The sequence below is a fragment of the Daktulosphaira vitifoliae genome, unplaced genomic scaffold, assembly GCF_025091365.1.
Source record: "Daktulosphaira vitifoliae isolate Bord-2020 unplaced genomic scaffold, ASM2509136v1 Scaffold_1, whole genome shotgun sequence".
In the NCBI taxonomy this organism is placed as follows: Eukaryota; Metazoa; Arthropoda; class Insecta; order Hemiptera; family Phylloxeridae; genus Daktulosphaira; species Daktulosphaira vitifoliae.
This window is the reverse complement of record NW_026099572.1, coordinates 62,230,087-62,256,295: the sequence shown is the minus strand read 5'-3', so window position 1 is coordinate 62,256,295 and position 26,209 is coordinate 62,230,087. Positions and strand designations below refer to the sequence as shown.

Below are 26,209 nucleotides of genomic sequence, written 5' to 3'. Positions count from 1 at the left end.
TATCAAAAGTAAAACAATATTATTAAACTTTATATTTATAAAAAATTTCAATTTTGATGATTATTTAACAGTAAATGTTTATGTTAGTACATCCTTTCCTGTAGTATATAAGGGGTTCCGTAAGAAATGAAACGGGTTTTATTGTTCTTATGGTTTGTAACAATTGACTTGTTTCTTTACTTACTGAACACTTTGTATATTTAAAAAATGTTTTTTTTAAATGACAGGTTTTGTCCTTTCATTGTACCCATGTCGTAAATTTATGGTAATTTAAAAAATTTAATAGATGGTTTAATTGCACCAATTAAAAAAAATGTTTCGTTTCATATTGTTTTATTTAAAAGTTTTGATGAAGTTCGAAAAAATTATTATAAACATAAAATTAACGGTAGAACAAAAGGGTCGCGGCACAGTATGAAAGTTGTATAGTAGTTGGGACAAGTATAGATGATATCTGACAGTGATTAAAATCACTATCATAAGAAAAGCTTCGATACAAATCTGTAGATAGTGTTTAATTTTAAGAAATTGGTAGATTATTTCAAAAACAACAATAACTCTTATTCCCTTAATTTTATCCCGATTAGTTATTTGATATATTATTATCATATATGAATAAATAAAATTTATAATAATTAAATTTAGTATGAAATTCATATTCAATAATTTATTATTGTTATTTTTTACGGAAATATTATAAAAATAATAAAGCAGTTGATTTTTCTTTACTTTTAAAGCGTATAAAAATTTGAAGGGCTTGATGCAATACCTTTCAATAAAAAATGTTTGTTATTTATAACATAGTTATACGTTTTATACACTGGATTACAATGAACTTTCATCAGAAACAAAAATATACTTTTCTAAATCATCTTTTTTCGAGGCTTTCATATGTGCAGTTAGACTTTTTCTATCACTTCTAAGTTTTAATATTTGTCGTAATTTAAAACACGCTTCGTTGTAATTTAAATAATAATAAGTAAAAGTGTATAAAAGTAAAAGTAAAGTATTTCCCTGTGGATAGGGGATAAAAATATTTCCAAGGCTCCTCTGCCAGTCGTAAGAGGCAACTAATGAGGTTGTGTCAGGTCGATAGCTGGCGTAAAAATCTTTGTCAAAAAAGTATGAGGAATCCTAAACAAAACTTAAGCGGATCGCCCTATCTCGGATGTACGTGGGGACAAAAAATGCAGTTAAAAACGGAGAAAGCTTAAGGTATAAAGTTTTTGATATAACTTGTGCGATAGCTGTTTCACCAGTCATGTGTACCGGTCTACCCAACGCTTGTAGTGTCAACGGTGTAGGGACATCACCACTTAACTCTAGGCTGGACTCGTGTATAAGGGAGAAAGATAGATACAAAGTAAGAATAGGTACTTGGAATGTTGGAACATTAACTTGTAAAAGTAGAGAATCAGTAGAAGTATTGAAGAGGAAAAAAGTTAACATTTGTTGTATACAGAAAACTAAGTGGAAAGGAGAGAAATTAAGGGAAATAGGTGAGGGTTATAAAATAATATACTTTGGTAAGTGTAGTACAAATAATGGTGTAGGGATAATAATGGATGAGGAGATGAAGAGTAAAGTAGTAATCTTGCAGAGGTCGATGTAGATTACCCCCGAGAACTACACGATTTACCGTTTTTTCCTGTTAACAAAAAACTGCCATTAATGTCTTCTAAATTTAGTAAACTGATGACTACACTAGATCCCAAACGTGGTTACATTGTTCATTACCGAGCTCTAAAACAAGCTGTAAAACATGGCGTGGTAGTTATCAAATTGCATAAATGTATCAGATTTATGCAATCTCGTTGGTTGACTCCTTACATTCAGCTTAATACGGATTTGCGCAAAAAAGCGACCACCACGTTTGGACAAAACTTACCCAAAATGATGATCAACTCAAACTACGGTAAGAATATATATATATACAAATATTTTTTTTAATTATATTTGACTTTATAGGAAAAACTTTGGAGAATGTTAGACAACACCAAAATATCAAACTCGTATGTAACTCGGAGAAATTGTCAAAGTTGGCTGCAAAACCGTCGTATAGCCACAGCACCATAATCAATGAAGATTTAGTTGCTGTTCACATGTACAAGGAGAGGATTAATTTTTATGAACCAATTTTTATCGGGCAGGCAATATTGGATATCAGTAAAACTATAATGTACAAATTCCATTATGAAGTTATGTTACCGTTATATGGACCGGAAAGGCTCATGTTATGTTACATGAACACCGATTCTTTTATCTACCTAATTTTGACTAATAGTTTTCACGATGATTTGAAAAATTACCTGCTCGAATATTTCGATACATCCAATTATCCAACCGACAACCCGTGTTACACCGATAGACGTAAAAAACAACCGGGTACGTTTACTGACGAATGCAAGGGCATGTACATGCAAGAAATCATCGCATTATTGCCCAAAGTCTATGCATATTTGACAACTCTGCAAAACTACAGTAATCAAGTGTTTACGAGAGACGTCGATGAAGTGAAACGATTGAAAGGTGTGGGTCAAGGTGTAGTCAAACACGAAATCAAGATGGTTGATTATTTAAATTGTTTGCGGGACAAACAATATGAAAGAAAATGTCGTTAATATTGATAAGTTATAAGAAATTGATAAGCTTGCGTTGTCCAACAACTATGACAAGCGTGCGATGATCGGTGACGAATGTGAATACAAAGATGTGTACACAAAAGCGTGGGGACATTATTCCCTACAAAACTCGAATTTCAACGAATAATATTTATTTATATATCATTGTATGATAACGCATACTAGAGTAGTCATATAAATAATATGTATTTAAATTTTATTGAATTAAATGTATGCAAATGTTTAATAAGATAAATTATAAAAATGTACTACAATTACTGATTTGGTTATGTATTATATACTTACATATATATTATATATATATATATATATATATATACACTCACAAACTGACAGAATAAACAAACAGCATATAATTAGTTAAATTTATTTTATTGAACAAAGTAATACATCAAGTATATGTAAAAAATAATTATAATAATAATAAAAAAAGTATGATGAATTATCAGTTAACCACTGTTTCAAACCCATTACTTTGTATGAATTACACATGTTGTGGTTGTTCATATGTCTGAGACAACGTGGTTGGAATTCTTCACATAATTTTTGTAGTGATGGGCACTCTTCTTCGATTTCGTAAACATTTTGCCCGAGTAAATAATTTTGCAATATTTGTTTTTTCTGCAAGCCTTTCACGTAAATACTTTCACACAGTAGCAGTGCCATTATTCTTGACAATTCGTAATATTCGACGTCATCGATATTTGCGTCTAAACCTTGATGATATTTTTTTACCCAGTAGTTGATCTTCGTATCGTCTTCGGCGGCGAACGATTTTGAAATTTTGAATGTCCAGTGAGCGAGAGACATTGAGTTCAAATCTATAGCGGATATTTCGTTGATCACTAACGAACGATTGGTCGCCACCACCCCTTGTATATCGACCATCATTGTCGTGAGAAATCTGTTATCGGTATCCATGAGTTGTGTTCCGGTCCAAAACCCAACCATTTAACGTAACATTTATTTCCGCGTGCACGCATTACTCGTTCTACAAGATACGTCTCCGAATACTTTGTGTGACTCAACTCTTCGGTGTAAAACGTACCCTGAATGGTATTTCCCTGGTTATCTTCCAAATAATATGTTGGCGGCAATGTACGTTTGACCTTGATTACGGCGAACAGTTCACTGCTCCAGTTGGGCAAATAGCCCTTGTCAAACACGGATTTCGTTTTTCTAATTCTAACTTTGTCGCCTACTCGAAATTTAATTGGTAAATTATAGAGTATTTTTCATAATTTAATGCGTACTAAACTGGGATTCCGAACGGCTTGTGTCGGTGTTATGCCAATAGTTCTGTGTACGTGTTTGTTGTTATAATCGTTGACCAGATTTGGTAACATATCCAACCATTTGTATGATCCTCGAGCTGTAAAATCACGTCACATTAACGTCTTCAGCGTTCGATTGAAACGTTCCACGAGACACGCTTTTAACGTTGTAAACGTTGAATAATGATGAATCCCATACCGTACCATTAACGCCTGGAATTTTTTGTTGTAGAACTCGGTACCACAATCGGTTTGCAAAAGTTTTGGATAGTATCCAAGTTTCAGGATGTCCGTCATTGCGGTTGTTACATCTCGTGCTGTTTTACTTTTCAGTGTTACGGCCCACGCGTATTTTGTAAAACCGTCCACGCATGTTAAAATGTACCGGTATCCACGATCCGCGTACGTAGTCATCTCCACTAAGTCGGCATGCCATAAATCATTGATTCCCTTAATATTAATACGCCGTCGTATACACGTTTTCCGAGCCGGACGGTGTAGTTCGTGTGCAATTTTCGTTTTCATAATGTAGACGGTATGCCCGCAATGTATCTAGCTTCGTGTAGTTCTTCTAGTATGGAAATAATCTCGGGGGACACTCCACTGTTGCCGGCAGACTGAGCCGATACAGGCAACTTCAAACGTTGCACAAGTTCATTGGGGTCGTCCCAATATAATTATTCTTTCTTGTCGTTTCCACTGTCGTTGACTTTCAATTGTAAACCCGACCCCTTGATATTACCGAACATTGGTTCGATAATTTCCACATACTTAGCGCCGCCTTTTTTCAACGTCAAATTTCTATTTAAATGAGCTCCGGTTTCCTCCAATATTGTCTTGTACGTTTCCAAATCACTATCGTTGTATGTGATAGGATTTTTCGAAAATAATAAATTAACGAGGCCCATCGACAATGGATATTTTATTCCGTAAACACGAACACTATCTCCATTTACGGTTATGTCATTCGTATCGCCCATACTTAACGTACCATCCGGTTGGATTTTCGGGCCATACACTTTATCTCTATTTGGATTTTTAGTCCATTGTTCTATTAGATGCGTAAAAGATAACTCTGAAAAACTGTTACCTTCAGAGTCAAATTGTTGTTGTTGTTTCTGTGTATTAGCATTAATGGCGGTTGCATTAGAAATTTTATTCAATGGTTCGATTATAGGTGCTAGTTTTTGTTGAACGCTAGTCATCGTCTCCGATTCATTACGACGCAACTCTGTGTATTTTCTTCTAATATTCTCTCGGGCTTGATCCAATAACTTCATCGTGGATTCTTTTTTCTTTTTCTCATTATTATTGTTATCATTATTATTATTATTATTTTCAGCATTCATATTGTTACATACGTATCAAACTTATACCTGTATCGACCACTGTCACGTGCGAAATCCGTACATATTACTGCGAATCCATATTTATCATTTTCCCAACAATTTTTGCAACATTCTTTGAATTCATTAAATTTCATATCACAACATACGTATTCATCGTACGCGTGTCGCAAATTGACTTCGTTTTGTCGAAACAACACCACCACATTTGTATTATCTCGCAACATTTTTATTGTATGCGAGACAGGGTCTGTGAGAAGAAAAAGACATCAACCCTTTTATGTCGACCGCGTGCGAAATAATCGCACATTAGATTCTGTTTTTCCATGACCACATCGTCAAAAATAAACACCGAACTGAGTAGAACCAAATACACGTGTGCTACATCATCGCCATTTTCAAATGTGAACAACTGAATTCCTTCGATTCCTTTCAACACTTGAATTTAAAATTGATATTTGTATTGACCCAAAGACTTAGAATATATATATACGTTTTCAAATCTCAAACCATTCAAATCGCACAAAAGTGTAAAAATTAAATTGGTTTTTCCACAAATAGATGGTCCGCATATGAGAGCTCGTATAGTATTTGGCAATAACTTTCCATGTTTATATTGTTGATGTAGTTGTTGCAAATCTGCTTGATTGTCAAAATTGACAACGGCTAGCGTTTCGTTCTGTTTTTCAAAACGAATCGCAAATAATTTATTTATTTTTCTATTATAATTATTATTAATTATATAAATATTAAAACAGTAACATAGCTACTTGTGCTATTGAATATATTATGGTTTATTAAATGTTGTAATCTTTTGTTTTCCTTTTATACTTTTCTTTACTATAAATATAATAGAAATTTGTATTTTCACATTAAAAGTGAAAATGAAAGAGCAACGGTCGCAACGACGTCGTNAATGAAAGAGCAACGGTCGCAACGACGTCGTAACAGTCGACGAAAATGTTATATAAAGAAAACCAACCAAAAGGCAGAAAAAGAAAACGTAGCAACGGATTCGAGTAACCAGTTAGGTGCACATCGTAAACGGAACAGAACGCAATATCCGTAATCCATACTCGGCCTTATCTCGGTGTCAAGGGCGGGAAGACAACCGATTGTCATATTAATAGCTGGACGGCTGATATCGCGAGAGACACGGGTGAGCGCCAGCCTAGAGCGACGGGGGGTGCCGTGTCAAATTCTTACTAATTATCTGAATTTTGAAGTCTTCAATTGCCGATTGTTTAATTAATTATTTAATGCCTATTACTAGTATGACTTGCTTATGCTTCATATCTATTGATCTAATGTATTTTTCAATGATTTAAATTGATGACATTGAAACAATGAAAGGATTAAACCTGTTATTTTAAAAAAACATTTTTAAAATATACGGAGTGTTCAGTAAGTAAGGAAACAAGTCAATTGTTACATACCATAAGAACAATAAAACCCGTTTCATTACTTACTGAACACCTTATATACTACAGGACAGAATGTACTAACATAAAAATTACCTGTTAAATAATGATAACAACTGAATTTTTTTATGAATATAACGTATAATAATATTGTTTTAATTTAGGTATCTAATATACCCATACATTTTTTTTAAAGAAACAAATTTGTAGGATTACGTAAATTCTGGAGGGCATGTATTTCCTTCAGAGTGATAGTTACAGGATCGTGGTTGTAACTATATAGTGTAGTTACATAAACATTTCGAGCAATATGACAATCCACGAAAGCTTCAACACAATCATATATTATAAATTATTAAATATAGTAGGTAATTTTCTAAAAAATAAAATCTGTCTAAGTCAAACTTTGACCGTAATATTTTAACGTTATTGAATTTGTCTTAAATTTTACAGAGATAATTTTTACTGATTAAAATAAAAAAACTCAGCACAGTGGAGTCGCGGCATAGTGGGGACGTTGCATAGTTGGTCCAGTATAGATTTAATCTGACAGTGATTAAAATCACTATCATAAGAAACGCTTCGATGCAAATCAGTAGATAGTGTTTAATTCTAAGAAATTGGTGGATAATTACAAAAGCTACATTATCTGCTAGTTTCTTATTAATACCCTGATTAAGATAAAGTATGTCGAATGAAAAAGGGATTATTAAAAAATATTATTTCTCATAAAAAAATTGTGTTGATTCGTACACTTTTCAATGAGTTATAGCATTATAAAGTTAAAAATGTAACCAACCCAACCCAACATCAACTCCTATTTCCTTAATTATATCCAGATTAGTAATTATTTTAATTATATATTATATAATTTTTATAATTAATTATTTTCAAATTATTATTGATTTTTAATATGTTAAAAGTAATCATTTTGAACCTACTTCTTTTTGTTCTTTAAAGTGAAAGTTTAAAAAAAAAAAAAATGAATTTATTACCATAACTTTTAACTCAACTTGCAAGTTTGAAATAGATATCATTATATAGAAAAAAATGAAATTGGTAGAGTATTTCAAAAACAATAATAACACTTATTCCCTTAATTTTACCCCGATTTATAATTATAATATATGAATACATAATAATTACAGTAATTAAGTTGAGTATGAAAGTGGTATTCAATAATATAATATTGTAATTTTTATGGAGATATTATAAAAATAAAAAGGAGTTGTATATTCATATACTTTTAATGCGTATACAAATTTAAAGGAATTTATGCAATATTTTTCAATAAAAAAATTTTGTTATTTATGAATAAATACACTAAACAAAAGGAACTTTCATCCGAAAAAAAATATACTTTTCTAAATAAACTTTTCACGATGTTTTCAAATGTGCAATTAAACTTTTTCTATTACTTCTAAGTTTTAATGTTATTACTTATTATTAAAAAATAAGTATTTACATATAAAAAAAAATAATTAAGAACAAAAAAAATTGTATTAAATTAATACTGATTTTGATTTTTAATATGTTAAAGGTAATCATTTTGAACCTATNCTTAATATGATAAAGGTAATCATTTTGAACCTATTTTTTATTGTATTTTAAAGTGAAAGTTTTAATGAAAAATACCTTCTCAGCTTCGCATCGAAGCTAAAAAATGAATTTGTTACCATAACTTATAGTTCAACTTGCAAGGTTTGAAATTGACATTATTAAATGAAAAAAATGAAATTTTTAAGATTAATATGCAATCTGGAAATTTTATAATTACTATTTACAGTACATTTATCAGAAAAATTCGATTTTTTTACATTTTTATCGTAATAGATAACTGAAATAGAAAGAATAGTAATCATATCCTAATAACTTTTGGTGTTTAAAAAGATTCTGCAATTGAAATATTCAGAACTTAATTAATTTTAATAATTTACTTTAATTAAATGAACCAATCAAACCAAAGTAGTTAAAAAGATTTACTCAATTGAGCGTATTATCAAAAATATAATTATAATTGTAAAAATCCATCGAGTGATAAGATCCTTTATATTTATTGAAATTATTGAATCTAAATGAGATAAATATCAAATGATTTGAAAATTCTATTGTAACTCAAAAAAAAAATGCAAAATTTTAGAAGCCACAAACGGATTTGAACCTCGTACCCTAGGCGTTAAAGATCAAGGTGTTACCCATTCGGCAACTATTCGTTGATTTTTGTTGCATGATAAAATTGGCTATTTAAGCTAACTCAAATTTAAAAATTACTTTTTCGANATAAGAATATTAAAAATTAATGATTTTAATTGTTTGTATGGAAAAAGCTACTTTTTATTTGAATAAGGAATATTTTTTTGATTTTTAAGAGTAATAACTTAAACTAATCATTAACTTAAATATCATAAACTTAAATGAATCATTTGACGTATCGTTGAAAAAAGTAGGTCTAGTGAGGGTTGGCAAAATAAATCGTAGCCAGAAAAAGAACCACATAGTAAAATAATATTAACATGAATATCAATTTCTTCTCAGGAGGGGAGACTATGGTGATAAGATCCTTTATATTTATTGAAATTATTGAATCTAAATGAGATAAATATCAAATGATTTGAAAATTCTATTCTAACTCAAAAAAAAAATGCAAAATTTTAGAAGCCACAAACGGATTTGAACCTCGTACCCTAGGCGTTAAAGATCAAGGTGTTACCCATTCGGCAACTATTCGTTGATTTTTGTTGCATGATAAAATTGGCTATTTAAGCTAACTCAAATTTANTGTGAATGATCAAGATGTTACCCATTCGGCAACTGTTCGTTAAAACATTAACGAATAAAAACGATTGCATGATAAAATTGGCTTTTTAAGCTAACTCAAATTTAAAAATTGCTTTTTCGACTTTAAAAAAGTAAAAAAATTTTAATAAGTATAATTTCATATGTCTTATGAACTTAATTCTATGTCAATGATATTATATAATATTCATGAAAGTCAGTTTATTCCCCTAATAAGATATTTTAAAATAAAATAAAATACAAAACCTAGAATTTTAATAAAAAATTGCATATTTTTAAATACGGTAGCCTTTTGCGCATAGAAGATAGGTCGTCGGGACAAATTTTTTTTTTTCATTTAGTAGTACATAAAATAAGCTTTAATTTGATATATGTTTAAAGGACGCAGTATTTCCGGAACATTTTCAAAAATTAAGTTGAAAAAGTTAGTTTTTGTAAAAAAGTTGCTATTTTAAATCCCCCCTGTGAGCAGAATAAGTGTTAGATTTTCAAAAAAAAATGATATCAAATGAAAGAAAATTACCTAAGGTTTCAATATAAAGAAATATTATTTTGATTAGTTAATATTTGAAAAAGTTATGGCAGTTTTAAGTACAAAAAACATCGTTATAAAAGGTGATTTTTATCGCAAATATTACATTTTTTTTATAATTTCGACAGCCATTTGCACATAGAAGATAAGGTGTCGGGACAAATTTTTTTTTTTCATTTTATAGTACATAAAAAAAGCTTTAATTTGATATATGTTTAAAGGACGCAGTATTTCCGGAACATTTTCAAAAGTTCAGTTGAAAAAGTTCTATTTTTTATACAATGTTTCAAAGTTTGAACCCCCCCTATATAAGGGGAAATTGTCTAATTTTAATAAAAAGTATGTCAAATGGAAGATGTACTTATAATGTATTTAGAAAAAAAAAAATTTGTGCTGATACATACATTTTTCGAAAAGTTATAGCATTTTTAATTTGAAAATTAAAAATCGAAAATCGAAAATTTTAACACAAAAATAGTTTTTTTTAACTACGACAACCGTTTACATGCAGAAGATAAAGTGTCGGGACAAAATTTTTTTTTTCATTTTATAGTACATAAAATAATCTTTAATTTGATATATGTTTAAAGGACGAAATATTTCCGGAACATTTTCAAAAATTAAGTTGAAAAAGTTAGTTTTTGTAAAAAAGTTTCAATTTTAAATCCCCCCCCATGAGCAGGTTAAGTGTTAAATTTTCAAAAAAATNCCCATGAGCAGGCTAAGTGTTAAATTTTCAAAATAATTATATCATATGAAAGAAAATTATCTAAGGTTTTAGTTAAAGAAAAAATTATGTTGATTTGTTGATTTTTGAAAGAGTTATAGAAGTTTTAAGAAAAAAAAGTGAAAAAAATGACAAAATTTGTTAATTTTTAAATTTGTAATTTTTTTGGATATTTCCCCCATTTGCGGGGAACGAGGGAAAATTTTTAAATTTTTAAGGGTAATGTCTTCAACTAGATACAATTTGTGATCTTTTGACGTATTGTTAAAAGAAATCGGTCCAGTGAGAGCTGAGAAAAAGTAGTGACAGACACAAAAAAAAAAATAAACACATCATGGTAAAATTAATACCTTCTCAGCTTCTCATCGAAGCTAAAAAAATAAATAAACACATCATTGTAAAATTAATACCTTCTCAGCTTCGCATCGAAGCTAAAAAAACACATCATAGTAAAATTAATACCATCTCAGCTTCGTATCAAGGCTAAAAACTGATTCAAGTTGGAATTGTCTTAATAATAATCGTTAAACAGAATTTTTTTCTAATACTATTGTATTTATTATATTGTATTACTAGTCATTTTATGCGTATTAGTACAATTTATTTCTAAACCGTTTAAAATTTTTAGAAGAAACATTGTAAATTTTTTAATTTTTGATGATTTAAACAAGCAGTAAATAAAACGTAACAACTCTGCTCATCCTTCCGATGACACATATAAATATAATTTGCACCTGTATACTCAGCTTATTTCCTAATTTTTTATTTTAGTTTGGTAATAAAAAACTTATACGTCTATTCTTTTTTTAATAAGAGTATAGATATAATAAACTATATTAATAAGTTTTCGAAAATGAAAATGGCATTAATACTAAATATTCAAGTGTACTTATGTATGTCATTCGCTTTTTTACATACTGAAGGGACAAATAATAAAAATAAAAACGCGGTTATCATAAATAATTTTCTACGTCAACCAGGATGGAATAATATAAATGATGTCGAATTAATTATGTATTGGGTCAAAAACTATGAACTGAAAGATTTATTTATTAAACCTGTAACATTATATAATTGCGATAATTGCATACGGCAAGCAACGATATTCCTTGAATGTTCTTACGTTCATGATTTAAATTTAATGATCTTATCATTAAATAAATTTCAAGAACATTGTACTTATCTTTTAATTTCTGGTGATGATAGTGCGCACAATTGTAAAGTCACACTTTTAACAAAAATAATTGAAATTGTTCCGATGGCAAAATATATGAAAGGAGCTTTATATGCAATAGAAAAATATCATACTATCCCCTTGAACACCCAAAAAAGAACTCGTTTTATTTTAAGCAATCTACTTACAAATATACAGGAAGATGAAACTTTATTCTCTACGTTGAGAACCAGTTCGGATTCAATAAAAGATGCTTTGAAGACTATCGTGAATACATTATTCGAATGGCGTTATGAACTTCATGAAGATAAATCATTTTGTATTCTAAAAAACTTAATTTTTAATTTATTATGGAATTTATGGTATATGGAATTTGATACATTAAGATATCAAGGAAAATACCAAGAACTTTTCATTTTTCTTAGTGATAAAATTAGAAATTTAATTTTAAACACATTTACGAAAAAGTATATTGAACTTGGATTTAAATATGAGTCGTCCACAAGTCAGACATTTTTACCTACTCTACCACTTACTAATGTCAAACAAGGTATAAATATTTGTACAATGTAACATTTATTTGAAATAATTTGTTGTTAACATATTTAGATATCGCGCAAAATTCTTCTAAAAATTATATACAAAATACCAATGAAGTACATGCGCAAGAAGAAATTCAGCAAAATGGTAAAGTTTCTCTAATACTTCATAATACCACTATTTTTTAATCTAAATAAGTTTTAAATTGACCTAATAACCATTTTAATATGTTAACCAATAATATAGAGACAAAGGAAGACATAAAACAAGAAAGTAATAATTTTATAATACACAAAAATACTTTTATTTATTAATAATTTGTCCATAATTTATGGAAATATATTTACAAAATTTACCCAGCGACATGTACGAAAGCCAAAATAATTTAAAATCACATTCTATACATAATAATTATGAAACGCTTTAATTGTATGAACTAGTTTTAGTTAATAAAATAAGTATAAATTGTTATAGAAAAATGGTAACAGACACAAACAAAAAATAAAAAACTCATCATGGGGGAGGGGTCGCGGCACAGTGATGACGTGTATAGTTGGATCAAGTATAATGATATCTGACAGTGATTAAAATTACTATTAACTTTCTATAATTAAAAATATTACATTAGCTTTAATTTAAGATATACATAAATGTGTCAGACATTACGGAACACTTTCAAAAGTTAAGTTGAAAAAGTTGTTATTTTTAATCCACCCCTGTAGGCAGGTAAATGGTCAAATTTATAAAAAAAAAATATACTTAATAATAAGTTAAAACATCAAGCATCTATAAAAAAAAATTATCTTGATTTGATCATTTATGAAAAAGTTATGGCAGTTTTAAAAACCCAATCAAATTCATATGATTTTTTTTTATAGATGCTTTTGCTGCTCACAGTGGGAGATTAAAAATGACATTTTTTCACAAATATTAACTTTTTCAACTTAATTTTTATAAGTGTTCGGAAATACTACCACTTTTATATATACCTTAAATTAAAGCTTATGTAATATACTTTAATGTGAAAAAGAAAAATTTCAGGCTTTAGTTTAATTTCATGATAAAACTAACAAAAAATTAATTTTAAAAAATAAGAGTTTTGTAAAAAAATTCTTTTTTTTATTTTTAACTTTATAATGTTATAACTTTTTTAAAAATATATGTATCAATACAAATTTTTAGGATAAATACTATTTATATACCACTTTCAATCTGCATACTGTTTTTTTAAATACAACCATTTTCTTTTATATGTATAGATATACTTCTTAATATATCACACTAATGAATCATAAATCTTGTAATCAGGTTATAAATAAGGAAATAGGAGATTATGTAACTTTTGGAATAATCCACCAATTTTTTAAAATTGATCACTATTTACAGATTTGCATCGAAGCGTTTTTATGATAGTGATTTTAATTAGTGCCGCGACCCAACTGTGATGGGTTTATTTTTAATTATTTTAAACTTTTTAGTTCGATGTGCTTTAAAAGCGTGTTTTTTAATTTTTAAACTATGTTTTTTAATAATTTATTTTTATTTAGATGTCAATTGTGAATTGAAAGATGATTCAGTCTAACTAATTGAATATCCTAAGGGTATGGAGTCATTTAATAAGTACCTTTAAATTAATTTTCATGAGCTAAATTTTTCTCATAGTTTCATTACTATATATAATAACTGTGTTAATTTGATTTATATGTATGATTTAAATATTTAATAAAAAATACAATTAATTATTACTAACATTATATTTTATTAGTATATTCAAAATATGTTATACTTATACTTTCACATTAATTATAATAAAAATATAGTTTAAAAAAACTAAAAAAACACGCTTTTAAAGCACATCGAACACTAAAACGTTCAAAATAAGCTTAAAACAATAATGAACGAGAAATACTAGTATTATTGTGATAAAAGCGTTGGGCGATCAATATACGAAAAATATGGCACAAAGCACCCACGCTTTTATCACAATAATAGTAGTATTTTTCGTTCATTATGGTTTTAAGATTATTTTAAAAATTATTTTTAACTTTTTAGTTCGATGTGCTTTAAAAGCGTGTTTTTTTAGTTTTTTTTAAAAATTATTTTAATTTTCCTTTTTAGTTTCATGTTATGATAGTAGTTACTATCAATATCATTGTGTATTTGCCGAACATTCGCTATTTGTCTTTATTGGTCAAGCAGTGGGAACGGTGTACTTGTACGTGTGTTCATCGGCATTCGTTATTCGTCATTTTCCCGACTGCTGTCGGTATTTGTGACACGAATCAAAGGGATTATAAATATTTGTCCAAATACGCGATAAGTGGGAATGGTCTACTCCTCGGTTATGTTTTTTATTTAGACGAAATTCGGTCAAAATCAATACTTAATTTATTTATATCAATTGTTTTAGTTTATTTAATTATTTGTTTTAATTAGTTAATTAAATAAATTTTCAATTTTATTATATTATTATACAGAGTAATTTTTTTACCGCTAGTCAATCAAGTACCTTTAAAATAATAAGTATTTTATAAATATATTTTTAGCTTCGATGCGAAGCTGAGAAGGTATTGGTTTTACTATGATGTGTTTTTTTTTTTTTTTTTTTTTTTTTTTTTTTTTTTATTTTTTTTTTTGTGTCTGTGAACGCTCAATCTCAGCTCTCGCTGGACCGATTTTGATGAACAATATGTCAAAAGATCACAAATCGTATCTAGTCGAAGACATTACCCTCAAAAATTGAAAAAAATTCCCTCGTTCCCCGTAAACGGGGGAAATCCCCCAAAAAATTACAAATTTAAAAATCGCTAATTTTCGATATTTTTTCAATTTTTTTTACTTAAAATTGCCATAACTTTTTTAAAAATGACCGAATCAATATAATTTTTTTTTTTATAGATACCTTAGATAATTACCTATCATTTTATATATTTTTGTGAACATTTGACCCTTTAACAGCCCAAAGGATGGGGTTTCAAAATGGTAACTTTTTTACAAAAAATTAACTTTTTCAACTTAACTTTTGAAAATGTTCCGGAAAGACTGACAATTTTATATATACCTTAAATTAAAGCTAATGTAATATACTTTAATTTGAAAAAAAAAAATTTGACCTCTGGACTTGTCTTCATGGTGAAAATGACTACCGTATGCAAAAATATGCTATTTTTGTGAAAAAATTCTTGATATTATATTTTACATTTTTTAACATTATGTTGCTATAACTTTTTAAAAAATGCATGAATCAACTTTATTCTTTAATGATAAATACTTTATATATACTTCTTTCATTCGACATACTTTTTTTTAAAATCGGACCATTTCCCTTTATACAGGGGGGGTGCAAACCTTTTAAAATGCGTATAGAAAGTAGAACTTTTTCAACTTAACTTTTGAAAATGTTCCGGAAAGACTGACACTTTTATATATATCTTAAATTAAAGCTTATGTAATATACTTTAATTTGAAAAAAAAAAATTTGACCTCTGGACTTGTCTTCGTGGTGAAAACGGACATCAAAGTTAAAGAAAAACGTACGATTTCCGTGAAAAAAATCTCGATTTTATATGTTATATTATTTAATTTATATTTTATATAACTTTTGGAAAAATGTATGGATCTATATTATTATTTTTTTATAATAAATATTGATATACCCCTTTCATCTGGCACGCTTTTTTTGTAAATCGGATCATACCCCTTTAACAAGGGGGGTCAAAACTTTAAACATGCGTATTGTTACTACGATATTTTCAATTTAATTTTTGAAAGTATTCCGGAAATACTGACACTTTTAAATATATCTTAAATTAAAGCTTATGTAATATACTTTAATGTGAAAAAAAAAAATTTGACCTCTGGATTTGTCTTCATGGTAAAAATGACTACCGTATGCAAAAATATGCTATTTTTGTGTTAAAATTCTGGGTTTTGTATTTTATTTTATTTTAAAATACCTGACAAGGGGAGTACAGATTTTCATAAATATTATATAAATTAAAATTGATATAGTATAGATAGTTAAACTTATTTAAATATGTTTGTTTCTTTTAAGTCGAGAAAAATAACTTTGAAATTTGAACTAGCTTAAATAGCCAATTTTTCAACCGCCGGAAGCAACGTACGGTTGCCGAGTTGGTAAAATTTATGTTTTACACGCTTGGGGTACGAGGTTCCAACCCGCATATGGCAATGAATTTTTTGCATTTTTTCTTAATTCTTTTTAAGTTAGTATAAATTTTAACTCGTTTGATTTTTATCACATTTAGATTCAATAACTTCAATAAAGATCAAGGATCCCATCACTTTAGTCGCCCCTTGCAAGAAGAAATTTCTTATTCGTATTAAAATTATTTTACTATATTTTAAGTTTTCGCTTCGATGCAAAGCCGAGAAGATATTTTTTTGTGACTATCATTTATTTTCTCTGCTCTAACTTGACCTACTTTTTTCAACAATACGTCAAATTACTACAATTCGTATCTAGTTGAAGATATTACTCTCAAAAATTGAAAAAAAAATTCTAATTTATCAATTAAACAGTTAGTTATTACATCGTCTCCATAAAGACAATTAAAATCATTAATTTCTAATGTTTTCAAAATATTTATTAACGAATGAAGTTTGATATGATAGGTTTCAACTACAAAATTAAATCATTTTACTTTGTAATTTAATAATTTTTTTACTCTATTTGTGTGTGCTACTACTAGACTATAATATTACAATTTTTTTTTGTAACATGTTGCTATATAAATCATTTCTAAAAAAAATGATTGTTTTTTCTCCTGAATTAACAATTGATTTTTACAAATATAATCAAATTTTATAATACACTCAATTGAGTAAATCTTTTTAACAACTTTGTTTTGATTGGTACATTTAGTTAAAGTAAATCATTAAAATTAATTAAGTTCTCAATATTTCAATTATAGAATCTTTTCAACAAACAACAAAAGTTCCTAGGAAATTATTACTATTACTTCTATTTAAGTTATCTATTACCATAAAAATGCAAAAAAATATTGAGCTTTTCTGATAAATTTACAATAAATAGTAATTATAAAACTTTCTGACTGCATATTGATCTTAACGATACAATTTTTTTAATTGTCATAAAATTTTCTATTTAATTATGTCAATGTCAAACTTACCAATTGAGCTAAAAGTTATGGTAAAATAAATTTTTTTTTTTTATTATAAACATTTACAACAATCAACTTTAAACGATTAACAAAATAGGTTAAATATGTCATTTTCCTTATTTTTAACTTATTAATAATCAAATTAATATTAAATATTATATCAAATCAGTATTAATTTAAAACAATTTTTTTTGTTCTTAATTATTTTTTTTTATATGTAAAAACTATTTTTTAATAATATTAAAACTTAGAAGTTATAGAAAAAGTCTAATTGCACATTTTAAAACATCGCGAAAAGTTGATTTAGAATAGTATATTTTTGTTTCTGATGGAAGTTCCTTGTAGTCCAGTGTATAAAACTTATAACTTTGTTAATTGTTATAACTTTATCAAAAATGACCAAATCAGTATATTTTTTTTTATTTAGATGCATGTCTTTATCTATCATTTGGTTTTTTTTATAAATCTAACCCTTTACCTGCCCACAAGAGGGATTCAAAATATTAACTTTTTTTTTTTTAGTTAAAGTAAATCATTAAAATTAATTCAGTTCTGGATATTTCAATAGTAGAATCTTTTTAAATATCAAAAATTACTTAGAAATGATTACTATGATTTCTATTTAAGTGTTCTATTACGATAAAAATGCAAAAAATAATGAGTTTTTCTGATAAATTTACAATAAATAATAATTATAAAACTTTCTGACTGCATATTAATCTTAAAAATAACATTGTTTTAATTCTCATAAAATTTTCTATTTAATGATTCATTCTAGTCAACGAAGGAGTAATTTTGCAGAATAGCAGAAAAAATTCCCAACAAACTTTTTTTTTTTTTGTTTTAATTAGGCAATTGGTGGATTATTCCAAAAGCAACATCAACTCTTATTTCTTTAATTATATCATGATTAGTAGTTCTTTGATTTTAAAATATAATATTTGAATATATACTAATTATAATTATTAAATTTAGTATGAAATTGATATTTAATATTGTAATTTAAACGGAGAAATTATAAAAATAATAAAGAAGTTATATTTTGCTTTACTTTTACGTGTATAAAAATTTAAAGGGCTTGATACAATAATTTTCAATAAAAACTGTTTGTTACTATAAAAAAATGCACTGGACTACAAGGAACTTTCATCAGAAGCAAAAATATACTTTTCTAAATCAAATTTTCGCGTTGTTTTCAAATCTGCAAGTAGACTATTTCTATCACTTCTAATTTTTTATATTATTACTAATTATATATATAAAATAATAATTAAAAGAAAAAAAAATTTGTTTTCAAATTATTACTGATTTGATTTTTAATATGTTAAAAATAATCAGTCCAAATTTTCAATTTTAACCTATTTTTTTGGTTCTTTAAAGTTGATGAAAAATTTTTGATAAAGATTTATGAAAGTTTATAGTAAAATAAATTGAATATATTACCATAACTTTTAGCTCAATTACAAGTTTAAAATTGACATCTAGGCCTGTCAACAAAGGAAAAATTGCGGAAAAAATTTTGTTTTTTTAAAAGTTGAATTAAAATATGTATAATGACATACTAATAGTCCTCAAGATTGGAATTGAGCTTTTTTTTTAAATCCTCGCAAAAGTTCAAAAATATGAGCTTTCTTAATTTTCTCAAAAAAAAATATTTAACTTACAAAAAAAAGTTTCGCACAAAAGTTGTTTAAAAGACAATTATAAATAAAAATATAATCTTATATTTTTTCATTTAAACAAATATTTTTCGAGTTACATTACATTTAATATGAGTAATAAAATTTATATTCCATTTTTTTCATTTTACGGTTACTTTTTATCATGTTATACTTACATTAGACACAATGTTATAAATGCATATGTGTGTATGTGTGAGTTTATTTATTTATTGTATCATTAAAGTGTAGTGTATATTGAGATACAACCGATAGAGTAGGTAATTGATTTGACGCTATATTATTTAAACCCAACTAAACGCTAAATTGTACATTCCGAAATAACAATCATATTATGTCAATTGCCACCGGAATATCTGGTAATATTTTTCTTTTTCTTTGCCTTAATCCCAACTACTTGGGGTCGGGCACCCTTATCCTAAGCTTCCACTTGACACGATCTCCCACATCTTCTACGCTCACATCAGCTGTCCTCAAATCGCATTCAATAGCATCCCTCCATCTCTTTTTTGGTCTTCCTCTATCTCTTCTTCCTTCAACATTCATTTCTATAACTGTTCTTACAGCTTTCGATTCTTCTTTCCTCATACCATGACTAAACAATCTAAGTCTATTTTCTGTCATCTTATCCACGATTGACGCAACACCTATACTTCCTCTTATATGCTCGTTCCTTATCCTATCTTCTCTAGTCACTCCACTCATCCAACTAAGCATTCTCATCTCTGCTACACTTATTCTCTGCTCTACTTTCTTATCAACCGCCCAACACTATGAACCATACATCATAGCTGGCCTCACAATTTCATACTAAATTTAAAAACTATAATTAGTATTTATTCATATATTATATTTTAAAATCAAAGAACTACTAATCAGGATATAATTAAAGAAATAAGAGTTCATGTTGCTTTTAAAATATTTCACCAATTTCTCTAAAGGAAACACTATCTACAGATTTGCATCGAAGCGTTTCTTATGATAGTGATTTTAATCACTGTCAGATATCATCTATACTTGTCCCATCTATGCCTCGTCCACACTGTGCCTCGACCGCACTGTGCTACCGTTTTTTTTAACATTATGATACTATAATTACTCTATTTGTGTGTGCTACTACTAGACTATAATATTACAATTTTTTTTTTAATTTTGTTAGTTATAAATGTATTTCTATATACATGTTATAACATAATTTTTAGGACCATTCCTTATACATTATACACGGGTGTCAACTTTATTTGTTTAAACGGCAACGTACATATTAAACTAGTTTATAATTAAAAAAATGACTGTCGATAATAACATTTGGACCAATACTTTGGAAGTTATTAGAATTTTAAAATATAATACAGATGGCGAAGCGTAGATGCTGCTATTTTTACTTTAGTCATTCTTCGGTCACACTTCTTATGCCACTTAGATACAAAAATTAAAATATCTTACAAAGCATTAGTCTAAAATTTATTTTTTAAAATTACCTTAATTTAATTTAATTACATTAATTTTTTAAAATACAAATGCTAAAATCGTTTTGTATTTTATAAGTTGATTAACACAATATTTATACTCTGCATTTATTTCAATTAATGATTTAATAATATACTGTGAATAAAAGTAACAATTTTTTATGATTTGATAATTTAACCATCATTATTTCTAAGCTAAAAACAATATTTTGAGATCCACATTTTATTTAACTCACAAATTTGATCAATTAATGAAAAAAAAAAAAAGACATCTTAGTAAAACCAATACCTTCTCAGCTTCGCATCGAAGCTAAAAAAAAACGGTAGCACAGTGTGGACGAGGCATAGATGGAACAAGTATAGATGATATCTGACAGTGATTAAAATCACTATCATAAGAAACGCTTCGATGCAAATTTGTAGATACTGTTTCATTTAGAGAAATTGATGGATTATTACAAAGGCATCATCAACTCTTATTTCTTTAATTATATTCTCATTAGTAGTTCTTTGATTTTAAAATATAATATATGAATAAATACTAATTATANATTATTCCAAAAGCAACATCAACTCTTATTTCTTTAATTATATCATGATTAGTAGTTCTTTGATTTTAAAATATAATATTTGAATATATACTAATTATAATTATTAAATTTAGTATGAAATTGATATTTAATATTGTAATTTAAACGGAGAAATTATAAAAATAATAAAGAAGTTATATTTTGCTTTACTTTTACGTGTATAAAAATTTAAAGGGCTTGATACAATATTTTTCAATAAAAACTGTTTGTTATTATAAATAAATGCACTGGACTACAAGGAACTTTCATCAGAAGCAAAAATATACTTCTCTAAATCAACTTTTCGCGTTGTTTTCAAATTTGTAATTACACTTTTTCTATCACTTCTAATTTTTTATATTATTACAAATTAAATATAAAAAAATAATTAAAAGAAAAAAAATTTGTTTTCAAATTATTACTGATTTGATTTTTAATATGTTAAAAATAATCAGTCCAAATTTTCATTTTTAACCTATTTTTTTGGTTCTTTAAAGTTGATGAAAAATTTTTGATTAAGTTTTGTGAAAGTTTCCAGTAAAAAAAATTGAATATGTTACCATAACTTTTAGCTAAATTACAAGTTTGAAATTGACATCATTAAATAGAAAATTTTATGAGAATTAAAACAATGTTATTTTTAAGATTAATATGCAGTCAGAAAGTTTTATAATTACTATTTACAGTATATTTATCAGAAAAACTCATTATTTTTTTGCATTTTTATCATAATAGAACACTTAAATAGAAATCATAATATCATTTCTAAGTAATTTTTGGTATTTAAAAAGATTCTACAATTGAAATATCCAGAACTGAATTAATTTTAATGATTTACTTAAACTAAAAAAAAATCCCTCTTGTGGGTAAGTAAAGGGTTAGATTTATAAAAAAAAAAGATAGATAAAGATATGCATCTAAATAAAAAAATAAATACTAATTTGGTCATTTTTGATAAAGTTATAACAGTTAACAATGTTATAAATTTTATATACTGGACTACAAGGAACTTCCATCAGAAACAAAAATATACTATTCTAAATCAACTTTTCGCGAGGTTTTCAAATGTGCAATTAGACTTTTTCTATCACTTCTAAGTTTTAATATTATTAAAAAAAGTATTTACATATAAAAAAAAAATAATTAAGAACAAAAAAAATTGTTTTAAATTAATACTGATTTTCATTATTTATATGTTAAAAATAAGGAAAATGACATATTTAACCAATTTTTTTAATCGTTTAAAATTGATTGTTGTAAATGTTTATAACAAAATAAAAAATGTATTTTCTCGAATCATAGCAATCGATAAATACCTAGATTTTTCAACATTAGAAAACGTACGTACCGACCACGTGTGGGCAGTTGTTTTCGGTTAATATATTTAAATATAGTATAGAATCGGGAATACAGTTGAGGTTCAGTGGAGGTGGTGTGAAATATTATTTATACTAGGACGATCCCAATGAACTCGTTGAACGTTTAAAGTTGCTTGTATCAGCCGAGATTGTTTCCATACTAGAAGAACTACACGAAGCCGGTTACATTTCTGGTTTACCGTCAACTCTTTAAAAATGAGTATCGCGTACGAACTGCACAGACCGGATCGGATAACGTACACACGTACGCGTGTAAACATTAAAAGCCTCGACGATATATGGCAAGCAGACCTCGTAGAAATGGACGCGTACATGAACTGTGGATACGGATACATTTTGATGGGCGTAGACGGTTTTTTGAAATATGCGTGGCCGTCCCATTGAAAAATAAAACGGCTGACAAAGACACCGTTGCAATGAGTAGAATATTGAAACAGGGTCGTTATTCAAAACTTTTGCAAACGGACAACGGTAAAGAATTTTACAATAATGTAATAACCAAAAAAAAGATAGAACATAATAGTAGTATTACTTTTAAATATGAGGGGAATATTGATGGATAACGGTTATTACTTAATAAATGTAGTTAGTGTATTAAAACTACTCTTACCTGATATTCACTGATGTTGATAGAATCTTGATTATAGACTTGTGGTTGTTAACAGCGTTGTTAAATTTATAGTAGGCATATTAATGCAAGAGAATCGTATTTGATTAATAGAAGCGTATTTATTACTATTGAAAGTATTAATTATTTTAACAAATATATGGTTTAACTTAATGACAAAAGTTAAGTTTATAGACACGCAGCAAAAAGAATATACTGCAGTATGTAGGGAATAATTTTAGAGAGTTACTTGATAAAAGTGATAGTTAATTGAGAATTAGAGACAAGAAAGTGAATGAGTGACTAACTCGGTAAACAGTGTATTCAGCCCTTATATAATGTACCACAAATGTCATAAACGAGAAATGTGCGTCTTGAATGTGTCATGCTTTTTTATAGGCACATTCAGTCATCATTCTGTATTTCAATAAAAGAGTTATTATAATTAATTTTTCTTTTTTAATACTCTAGTGGTGCCTCGAAGACGGTAAGAAAGACAAAGACTCACGGTCACTCCATAGTGGCCAAGGTCAGATTATATGCGTAAAAGTGTTAGCGTATTCTTTTCTGTGGTTTGAGAAATAAAAAAGGTATTGATTTTTTTAATATTCCAGAGGAGAATATTACAATAAATAATTTCAAAAATTTATGTTGCAGTACGGGATCAAACACTACTAGACTTTTTCAACCACGAAAGCGTGTCACGTAGAACGCTTCAATCGTACGCTGAAAACGTCAATGTGGCGTGATTTTACCGCACGTGGCTCGTGCAAATGGGTGTTAAGGCTGCCTACACTGGTCGATGATTACAATAACAAACATGAGCACAGAAAAATCGGTATAACACCAGCACGGGCTGCACTGAATCCCAGTGTCGTACACATTAAATTACGAAAGATACCTAATTTACGCATTAAATTTCACGTTGGTGACAAAGTGAGAATAAGCAAAACGCAATCCGTGTTCGACAAGGGGTACCTGCCCAACTGGAGCGCCGAATTGTTCTCTGTATTCAAGGTTAGACGAACGGTGCCACCAACGTACTATCTGGAAGATTATCAGAGTATTCAAGGGGTGTTTTACACCGAGGAGTTGCAGCGGACTCAGTATCCCGATACCTATCTAGTCGAACGGGTGTTGAGCACACCTGGAAACGAGTGTTACGTTAAACGGTTAGGTTTCGGACTGCAACACAACTCATGGATATCGAAAGCAGATTTCTCCCAGCGAAAATTGTTGACATCCAAGGTTTACTCACAGCTGATCGGACATTCGTGATTAAGGAGATGACGGTTGTGACATTAAACTCGACATCCATTGCTCATTGGGTATTTAAATATCCGCACGATACCGATGACTGAACAAACAACTGGCTCAAAAAGTATATGCATGGATTGCATACGAATATCAATGACTTTTAATACTCGGAACTACCGAAAATAATGTCGCTGTTAAGGTGCGATGTTATATACGTGAAAGGTAGACAGAAAAAACTGATTCCACAACGCTATTAGCCAGGAATAAGCGTCATTGAAATCGAAAGGGATTGTCCACTATTGCGCAAATTGAGTTCATCATCGCAAATACGATGTTTGGGGCACACGAATAACTACAGAGTGTGTAGTCTATACAAGGCGATATGTTTAAAACAATGGACAACGACTTTATCGTAAACAAATTCTTATAAATAGTAGACATTCTTATTATTATAAAACTATATCGTAAATGTTTTTTTGTACGTATAAAATATTTTTATTATAATACTATTATTGTTAATATATAAATTGGGTTATCAGAAAATAAACAAGATGTCGTTTTTCAAAAAAAATAATGCTTTAGTCGACGGCCTAGTTACTCATTTATTTACAAATGATAAACTCGAATAATTTGCATTATAATAACGATTTTAAATACATACAATACTTAAATTTACAAAAAACCTCAACATTAAATTATACGATTTAGCGTACAATATATTTTTACATTTCATTTATTCATAAATTTATTTTATAAAAAAATTACAATCTTATTATATAAAACTAATAAAATTTTAAATTTCTTTCGGTGATATGGCATAATGTCTGTAGGCTATCGTATCGATTCTGTTGTTCAATATATTACGCTTGTCGTCGTAACGATTAAGCGCTAACTTTGTTGTTCGTAAAGTGCGAACCTCGTGATTAAACGAACGAATCGATACGCTTTGTCTGTACGGAGTGTACGGTAACGACGATGTTTGCAGATATTCGTCTCTACTATAACCTCATTGACCGCGTGGGCATTTTGTCCGGCCAACAAAACTCGTTAACATTCTCATCATTGTCTTGGAATAGATACCGATTGAAGTCGTCCAACGTCAAATGATTTCGAACGGTATGTCTGCGTATTACTTTAGACTTGATCCGTTCCGTACCCTCTAAGTCGTAAGCGTAGCACTTTGACCGAAGCGCTACCCGTTCATTTAGTGTGAGACCACCCGTCTCGTCCGAAAAATGAAGTGTGTACTTATTATATATATATTTGAAAACATTATGGAGGGTCAGTTGGGTTGAGTTACCTCCCACAAGGACATCCTTAGTGCGGCTGAGAAATGTCTAATATTACATATATTTATACCCGTACCTCTCTCCAGACTATATTTTAAAATTTATATAACTTATAAGGTACTGATTTTAAAGTTGTTATGAACCAGTCATTTTCTTAATTTGATCGTTCTATATTTTATATCCATAGTTGAATATGTATGTTGCCACTAAAAATAAATAATGATACCCTTTTAAGATATACAGGATGATGTAGCTAATAAATTAAGTATATGTAACTAAAATTTGTATTTTAGCTTCGATGCGAAGCTGAGAAGGTATTGGTTTTACTATGATGTGTTTTTTTTTTTTTTTTTTTTTTTCTGTT

The 26,209-nt window shown here is 28.1% G+C and overlaps 2 protein-coding genes across 4 annotated transcripts; both read left to right on the top strand.

The window, feature by feature from the left end:
• Positions 1-1,671: 1,671 nt before the first annotated feature.
• Positions 1,672-2,621, top strand: LOC126894921 (uncharacterized). Its single transcript, XM_050666285.1, has 2 exons — positions 1,672-1,915; positions 1,969-2,621. The coding sequence occupies exons 1-2, from the start codon at positions 1,672-1,674 to the stop codon at positions 2,619-2,621; spliced, it is 897 nt and encodes a 298-aa protein (XP_050522242.1).
• A 9,505-nt stretch (positions 2,622-12,126) lies between these two features.
• Positions 12,127-14,817, top strand: LOC126895343 (uncharacterized). Of its 3 annotated transcripts, XM_050667105.1 has the most exons (5): positions 12,127-12,462; positions 12,522-12,599; positions 12,699-12,725; positions 14,000-14,053; positions 14,571-14,817. In XM_050667105.1, the coding sequence occupies exons 1-4, from the start codon at positions 12,279-12,281 to the stop codon at positions 14,032-14,034; spliced, it is 324 nt and encodes a 107-aa protein (XP_050523062.1). In that variant the 5' UTR covers positions 12,127-12,278; the 3' UTR covers positions 14,035-14,053; positions 14,571-14,817. The 3 variants fall into 3 exon arrangements, with proteins under 3 accessions (XP_050523062.1, XP_050523064.1, XP_050523061.1); XM_050667107.1 differs by lacking the exon at positions 12,699-12,725; XM_050667104.1 differs by lacking the exon at positions 14,000-14,053.
• Positions 14,818-26,209: the final 11,392 nt, after the last annotated feature.